At 41.3% G+C, this 8,785-nt stretch overlaps 1 protein-coding gene across 1 annotated transcript; it reads left to right on the top strand.

Moving 5' to 3' along the window:
- Positions 1–464: 464 nt before the first annotated feature.
- On the top strand, positions 465–8,369 carry Ogre (optic ganglion reduced). The gene is made up of 4 exons (XM_076829780.1): positions 465–1,624; positions 3,514–3,621; positions 5,576–5,731; positions 6,026–8,369. Exons 1-4 carry the CDS (start codon positions 1,376–1,378, stop codon positions 6,596–6,598), a joined length of 1,086 nt encoding a protein of 361 aa, XP_076685895.1. The 5' UTR covers positions 465–1,375; the 3' UTR covers positions 6,599–8,369.
- Positions 8,370–8,785: the final 416 nt, after the last annotated feature.

Below are 8,785 nucleotides of genomic sequence, written 5' to 3'. Positions count from 1 at the left end.
TACGTTCGGCTTCACTTCCACCAAGCTCACAGAGGGGGCGCCCTCGATAGAAAACTCACTCCCGATGAGTTGTAAGCATGGACTTTAGTCGGCGTGGACGCTTTAGCGTCCTACCATAGAATATGCCATCGCAATATAATACTTTCGGGATTTAAAAGCAGTCGCGTCGAACGTCATAACAATTAAGGAAAGAGACGACACGCAATATCAAATGCTTTTCACGGGTTTCTGAAGGATTTCAATCGTTCAGAAATCGGCAAGAGAAAGAATAGAACGGCCAACGGTAGCCGTCGACGCAGGAGCATGCACTATGGAATGGCAGGGGGAATACAATGTGTTTGTGTAACAGGAACGAGAGGGGAATGAAGGAGGAGAGGGGTTTCGAAGCAGCCGTCGGTCCCCCACCGTCTCGATCCCCACCTCCTGGGCCCTCTCCTACTCGTTTCTACTGCAACAGTCCCCCTAGCAGATCGAAAGAGAGTTTCCCTCTCGCCCCTCACTGGAAACGACCAGCCACTGACTTCTCTCGTCAGTCGACGTCGAAGTGACTGCTTGTGTATAAGCGCGACGCGATTCGGCGTTCTTCGCACGGGATCTACCTACCTGTTCCGCCGATAAAATCGAGGGAAAAAGTGATCCGCGCGCGCCAGAAAGAGAAAGAGGGACGCCTCCTAGCGGCTGGTGTTGCACAATTTTGCGTCAGGCAGCGGTGTTCTCGGCAGGATCGTATCTTCTCGCGCTCTCAGACCGGTAGGAACCGTGGAAACGGACCGTACCTTATTGCATATATGTATATAATAGCCGACGTGGGGGTGGGGGGGGAAGGAAAGGATCACGATACGACACCAGCCGTCAGGACCAGCCATTTGTTTACGCGCGTGTGTACGAATTGAACGTGTCCCGCGTGGCGAGATCGATCGAGGGATGGTCGAAGGGCACGTGTGTCTCGTCGATGACGCCGCGCTGAATTCCCGTCAGCAATAAAGGTCTAGTTCGCGATTTCGTTACTCGAGCGTGGTTCGGTGACCGATCGCGTGTGCGCGCGCGGGCCCCCGAGGAAAGAAGAGGAACAGGAGTAGGGCGGGAAGGGAAGGAAGAGAAGGACCGCGGAGAAAGGAGAAAAGGAAGAAGAGGGAGGCCAGGCCGCGTGGACACGGCCGTGTGTGCCTGTTTCTCTTGTTTCGTTTTGCCGCTTTTCGCGTGGCGAGTGCGGCGGATGAGAGCCCGCGTGAGCGCTGGCTCTTTCGTTTGTTGTTGTCTGCCCTTCTGCACGTCTCCCCGTGTGAAGGAATTAATACGGCCACGTGACGATTAAGCCGAGACGGACGAGACTAAGTAGGACTGACCGCGGGATCGTTGGAATAGAATAGTCATCATGTACAAGCTACTAGGGGGTCTCGGGCATTACCTGAAATGGCAGGAGATCACCACGGACTCCATGGTGTTTCGGTTGCACAACCACTTCACCACGGTGCTGCTCTTCACGTGCTCCATGGTCATCACGGCCACCCAGTACGTGGGTAACCCGATCTCTTGTATCGTTCAGGGCTTACCCACGCACCCTATCAACACCTATTGCTGGATCACGTCCACATTCACCATGCCCGACGCGTTCAATCGACAGGTGGGTAATCAGTAATCACGGCCTCCCCAACCGCTCCTTTCGTCGGCCCTTCTAAGCTTTCCTGGGGACATTTCTACACTAGGAACGTCTCCTGCTGCATTTCAAAATTATCAACAGCGTTCTAATTTGTTTTACTGTTAACAAGGTGTACCTGTTGCGCAATAATGTACTTACAACATCTCTTTTTTTCGGTCGAATAGAATTGTTGGATTTTCGGGTTGACTTGGCTTTATTCTGATCAATGACGTATGCTGCTTACGTTTACCAGTTAATTTTTCGTGCATGCCTAACGGGTTGGGGGAACGCGCGGCACAGTTGTCATTTCTGGAACAGTCGTTTCAGTTGGAATAATTAGTGGCCTTACGTTTTTAGAATGGATTTACCGTATTCTTCGACGGATGAAGCGCCACCCATTCCAATTTTGTAGACTTCTCATATTTTTCTTCCGCCTGATTCAATCCTTTCGGTGTTGCCTGGTGGTTGCTAGCAGCGTGCGTCAAACGCCCATAGGCGTTCAGCGTATGTGGTTAACGATCTGTGATCAATGATTTCCGCACGCGCAGTATGCCCAAGCCTTGAGAGCTGGTACTTGCATATAATTTTCCGAAGAGGCATGCTCTTGATGTATACATCGTTGAAACGTTTAAATGTTGAATTTCAATGTTTTGTTTGTGGATTATGCTTTTGTTAAGGTGTCCTTAAAATACTTAAAATAATTCTGTTAAATATGGAATATTTAGTGGACTGTGTGAGGGGGAGGGGCATGGGGCACGAGGATACGATCCATATATATGAGATATGGTCGTTTTCAAAGAGAATTCTTTTTTCTTTATCTCAATTCTGATAAAAAATGGCTCGATTGCAAAGAATTGTGGTTACTTAGTACTCGTGATACAAAATACACAGTAAACGCGATTGGAAGAGAACACGCAATGACGAAAGCATTCTGAATACTTCGTTTCAAGGATATATGCAACTGTCTTCTAATAGAATATCGTAATTTCTCCTTAACTATGCACGTACGTGCGTACGTAGGTACAAATTTATCTCGTTTTTCTTATGAAATTTTAACCATAAAATGATTGTCCTCGAAACCAGATTTCGCGGCGATTTGTTACTATAAAATTTACTATTGTATTTTATATTATTTAGTTTGAATAAAGACGATTTATTAGTTGCTGCACCAGTAACGTATCCTTTATTTGCAATGTGGTTGCATGTTATGAATTACACAAAGTTTTTAAACAAATGCTCTATCACAGCCGGCGTGCATTCAAACAAATTCTACACATATAAATTCTTTCATAAGATCTGATTCGATAAATTCAAGACTCGATACTTCGTCGTTTAAATCCATAATATTACAAATTTTCATTCTTTACGCGTACTTGTACCCAGCATCTTTTGGTAGTTATTATTTAATTAGCAAATATAAATCCTGTGTCGCACAAATCATTGAATATATCGCTGGCTTGTCAGTGAAGCTGGTCAAGTCCATCGTTCCATCCTAAAATCCTTAAGGATTAATTTAAGCAATTACTTTCTAAGTTTTTTTTTACAATAAATTAATAAGAATCCGTATGGGGAAAAACTCGCGTATTTTGTAATAGCTTTCAATTATTACCTGATTTATCGTATTAAACTGAACTCACCAACAAGCCAACGATATAGTGGCCGAAGTAAGAAAACTAGATGAGGAAAAGCTGCTTGAATTTCCCGCGCGAAAAAACGGTCGCAACAAAAGCGCGCGAACCGTAAGCACGTTTCAGCAGCGACGATCCGTCGAAGACGACGGGACGTCGTACGAGGACGGGTGTTGTGAATTTAATCGACTGCACCTGCAATGTGTTTCGTCATGATCCTATTGTTGACGAGTTTATTTGACACAGGTCGGAGTGGAAGTGGCGCATCCAGGTGTGGCGAACGATTTCGGCGACGTTGACGCGAGGAAATATTACACGTACTACCAGTGGGTGTGCTTCGTCTTGTTCTTCCAGGTAAGGGCTCTCGTCTATCAGTAATCTTGTACGCGCGACAGATAACCACCGATTACCGGGGGGGGGGACAGCTGCGCTGACAGTTCAGGTTTTTGGTTACCGTCTTATCCAGTCTCAGCTTTCGTATTGGATATCCGAAACGGGGTTCTCGCGAATGCACGGGCGCGAAAGATTGACCGTTCAATTCTGCGCTAGGATTGACGAAGCCATTTCTGAAGTCGTGCCGCTGTCCCCTATCTTTATTAAAAGTTGCTTTGGCTCCTGGTATTCGAGTACTTGATTCTTGTTCGTCGATGAATGAAAGGAGGATGGCAAATTCTCAAAATATATATATATATATTTATTTATTATATATTTTTATATATATTAGTATAATTTAGTATTATAAATATATAATAAATAAATATATTATAAATTTGTAATATATATATATATATATATATTACATATTTATAATATATTTATTTATTATATATTTATAATACTATATATATATATTATTTTATTATATATATATTGTTTCTGGCGATTAAGTTTGCAGACGTAGTGTCAAACGTAGACTTAACATACAAGAAGTTACATTAGGTATTTACTTTAGACTGACTGATAACATTACTTTTGCAACCCTCTCTGCTTTCCTTATTTTTCGGACAAGGGAACACCGCGAACCCGGACTAACCGATTGGAACGCAACTTTGTGGGTTTTTAGAGTGACCCAAAACAATAACAACAGTGTGTTCCATTTGGGCCCTATCGCCCTTTAAGGGGGTGAAAACTAACCTCAAAGTCAAATTGGCCCTTCCACTTTTTCGCGCGCACCTCTCAGAGTACAACAGACAGAACAAAATGTTTCAAACAAAATCTTAATGGTGACAATAAGCGCTACAAACTTCCGTTAACAAAATTTTGAAAAGAGTTAAAAAAAATATATATAACTGACGAAAAAACTCTGTTCAAAATTTTGTTAACGTAAGTTTGTAGCGCTTATTGCACCATTAAACTTTTGTTTGAAACATTCTTTTCTGCCTGCTGTACTTTGAGAGTTATACGCGAAACAGTGGAAGTGCCAATTTTACTTTGAGGTTAGTTTTCACCATGTTAAAGGGCGATAGGGCCCAAATGAAACACACCGTTGTTCTTGTTTTGAGTCACTCTAAAAACCCACAAAGTTGCGTTCCGATTGGTGAGTCTGGGTTCGCGGTGTTCCCTTGCGAGAGTGCTGCGGTACTTGGTGGTCCTCTATCTGACTGTTATCGATTAAAGGAAATGGAAGTTACACGTTTATTTTCTTTACGAGAGAAGATTGTTCTAATCTGTTTTACTTGATATGCTCTCAATAATTAAAGTAGTATGCTTACTGTTGAATGTATATAGAGGTATATGCGGACAGCAATATGAATGTAAGAAAGTTAAGTATGAATGTATTAACGTAAGGATTATTGCAAAGTGTGCATGTGGAAGTGTATGGCAGAATGTGTAGTGAATAAACTTGAAGAATGCGCGAATAATGTTGATGGAGTCTTTGTAACGCATAAAGGGTCAGTAAATTTTTAGTACGTTAAATATGTATAGGATGTGAATAAATTATTATTTCTGTAAGGTACTGTGCTTAATAAAAATGCATTGAAAGAAACAAGAAGTCTTAATAACAATGTTTGTGAAATAATTAGTTTTCTCTTTCATACGTCAATATTCCTTGGCAGAGTGAGTAATATTTTGAGACTTTAGATCGATGCAATCGATCGAATGTAACTTTGAGTATACAAAGCGCTCGGGCGTTTGAACTACACAAGTACGTGCTAAGGAGCCACCAATTTGCAAGCTAAAAAGTCGATGCCTCTGATACTATTAGTCTCCGAATAGAAATTCCCCTGGGTCTTTTAGTTTCTGGCACTTCAGTGTTTTGTAGCCCTTAAATTCTGCGTTATCGAAATGAACATAAATATTTTAACAGGCAGTCCTGTGCTATGTACCACAATGGTTATGGAACATGTGGGAGGGTGGTTTGATCAACGCATTGGTTATGGGCATGAATCACGGACTGGATCATGAAGATAACATCCGGAAGAAGAAGTCTATGTTAATGGATTATCTGATGAATCACATAAAGGTAAGTACATAGACTACGCGTAAACCACAGAGGCTTAACGAAGCGCAAGGGTTGCTACGTAGAACTTAGATTTTCTCCGCTCTTACTTTCTCTGATCTTACAATAAAGTTAGGGAGAAAAGAGAAAAGAAATTCAGATTTACGATGTATCTACTTAGTATTTCTGGCCCTGATATAATAAAGGCACGGTCAGGAGAAAAGAGTAAGGGAGAGAGGGATGGCTGAGATGGGTTAGATCCAATTTGCCTTCATTGAGCTCAATTCATGCCAATTCAGTGATTGCTTGTTCTTTCAGACTCACAACATGTACGTTTACCGCTACTTCGCTTGCGAGGCCTTGTGCCTCGTGAACATCTTCCTTCAAATGTACCTGATGAATCGGTTCTTCGACGGCGAGTTCCTCAGCTATGGGCTGCGTGTGCTGCATTTCTCGGACGTCCCGCAGGAGGAACGGGTGGACCCTATGGTCTATGTGTTTCCTCGCGTCACCAAGTGCATCTTCCACAAATACGGTGCCTCGGGAACGATACAGAAGCACGATTCCCTCTGCATCCTACCGCTGAACATCGTTAACGAGAAGACCTACATCTTCGTCTGGTTCTGGTACATGATCCTGTCCTTGCTGCTGCTTGGACTGATGGTCTACAGGGCTGCCATTATTTTGGCCCCGGTCGTCAGACCAAGACTGCTGCACTTATCCTCGAGGGTGTTGTCTATCGAGACTTGCTACAGTATCAGCAAGAAGGTCGATCTGGGCGACTGGTGGCTCCTCTACGTCCTCTCGGCTAACATAGACTCGCTGATTTACAGGGACTTCCTGCAGGAGCTCACCAAGAAGATGAGCGACATGCAGCCTGTTTCTCCGTAGACATTCTTTTATACGCAGAATTGTTTAAGCAAAAGACAGCAACGTAGACTGATGACATACGAGCTCTATGTTTCCATAGCTCATTGTCTGTCTGTGACACTTCTGAGAATTCACAGATTATTATCGACCGATGTTCAGCTATGTCATTGCGTTATACTACAGGCAAAATTTATTGAAATATTTTCATACCTAGGCGTTTGAGGATAACTCAATTGCTGCTGTACGACTGATATAGATTGTAGTAGATACCCGATGACACTCCCTAGTTATATATATATATATATATCGCATAAATGACCACATTAGGATCTCTGTATATGTATGCGCGAATGGGTGTGTGTGTGTTTGTGTTGAGCCGAAGATGGGTAGAATTTTTATTTAGATAATTTCACATAACAAATCAGAGGCGAGAAATTTTTTTTGACCATTATTTGAACAATATCAAATAGATTTATTCGACGAATATAGATACATTCTCGTTCGAGAACCTACTTATCTTCTCTCTCGAATGTTTATCTTCATCTCTTTATTTGTGTCTTTATTCGATTTTTGATCCAAATAATGCCCAACTCTGGTTCGCGAATGAATAATCGGTTAATTAAACGAGCGTCCCGAGGATCGTTCTTTATACTCTTTATTTAGTGTTCATCTTACCCAAAGGAAAGGTTTTTATTTTCGAGAAACTTTGCTCAAAGCAAATTGACACGGGTCGTGTTTCATGTTTCCACGATGGCGACCGGGGATTCTCTGATCGCGCCGATCTGACAGCAGGAATGCAACATTGTTCTAGCATGAGATCATCGTTGGCGACTCGTAATTACGTCGATCGTGATCGTATTTGCATTATTACGAGAAATTCCATTCTTATACATTCCTTCCCCTCCCCCCCGTAGTTTATCCAATTTGTTTTCATTCAGCGATTTCTTCTGCCTGAAGCCAGCGGACGATACGTTCCCCTCGCGGTATCGGTCTTCCGGCTTGCGTTTCGCGTCACAACTATCGCGAATAAGTCTCTACCTGGCATCAGGTAATCAACTATTTAGAAACGATGCGTATCATGTTTCTGTAATATCGATCAACAACACTTTGTACTGAGAATATACATTACCCATTTGTGTTCCGTCGACGAATAAATATTGTCGAAGAAGACTTGTATATTTAATAACGGCGAATTCTTCTAGCAGCGTACAAAACGTCCCAGCTTTCTCTCTAGCTAGTATATGAATGTACAAGCATACGAAGGAATTGTATTATATTCGTATTGCCTGTTGGAAAAATAAGAATTTGACAAGGTGGAGTTGAATTTCAACGGTACTATCTCTTTATAATGAATAATTAATAAGTACATAGCATGTAACGAGAGAAATATATAGGTCGATATAGTTTCCTATTCGATTTTGCAATTTATGTAACTGTTGCAGGAGGATTCTATATCGGTCGAACGATTATTTGGATATAATTAATACACCTTTGGTATGATTCTTTTTTTAATGTTCAAGTATGTACAGCAAATTGATAAAGGGACCAATTATATCTGGGCTAATTGTGGCCGTTGTATTTTGAGTGTCTTTGCATATGTTGAATGCAACTGCAACGAGCTATTCTCAATGTTGACGGACGTTTTTCTTATTTTTAGTGGCTAACAGTTACATAAAAAAAAGACGACGGTTAGCAAAGGTGATAACGAATAAATATTGTTTGACTATGTTACGTTTCTCCTTTTTAGTATTATTATAATAGTATTTAAAAATAAAAGTTTCCTACTGTTTAACGTCGGGGTAGTATTCTTGACCTAGGTTCTGATAAATGGTGGACTGCTAACCCTCGGCAGGCATCGCGAAATCTTTTAGATCGCACAGCACGAGAGACTTTGCTGTAATTAATTTCGTCCTAAAATTTGATATGTATTCTATTCTGTTCATATCCTGTACTTTTAGTTTCGAGCGAAGATATATCGATCACAGCTTAATATTTCGTTCCTAGGTTAATCGTTATAATGTAAAACAAAGAAATTATCCTTTTCAGGAGTGGTCACATAAGTATTTTATGGTACCAAGTTTGTAAAAAATACGATTACATTATTCCTTTTATTTGTCAGGTTTCTTGTCGATTTAATTGCTAAATCAGTAATAATTGATAATAATAAAACAGATAATATAAAAAATTATATAACGCAAGATTTTTTTT

This window comes from Andrena cerasifolii, chromosome 1 (assembly GCF_050908995.1).
Source record: "Andrena cerasifolii isolate SP2316 chromosome 1, iyAndCera1_principal, whole genome shotgun sequence".
NCBI lineage: Eukaryota > Metazoa > Arthropoda > Insecta > Hymenoptera > Andrenidae > Andrena > Andrena cerasifolii.
This window is presented reverse-complemented; position numbering and strand designations above follow the sequence as displayed.

Bases quoted from the DNA above. Each gene is read 5' to 3' on its own strand.
- Ogre (XM_076829780.1), top strand. From the start codon at position 1,376: ATGTACAAGCTACTAGGGGGTCTCGGGCATTACCTGAAATGGCAGGAG. The intron at 1,625-3,513 runs GTGGGTAATCAG...TATTTGACACAG, and splicing joins CCGACGCGTTCAATCGACAG to GTCGGAGTGGAAGTGGCGCA. The intron at 5,732-6,025 runs GTAAGTACATAG...TTGTTCTTTCAG, and splicing joins ATCTGATGAATCACATAAAG to ACTCACAACATGTACGTTTA.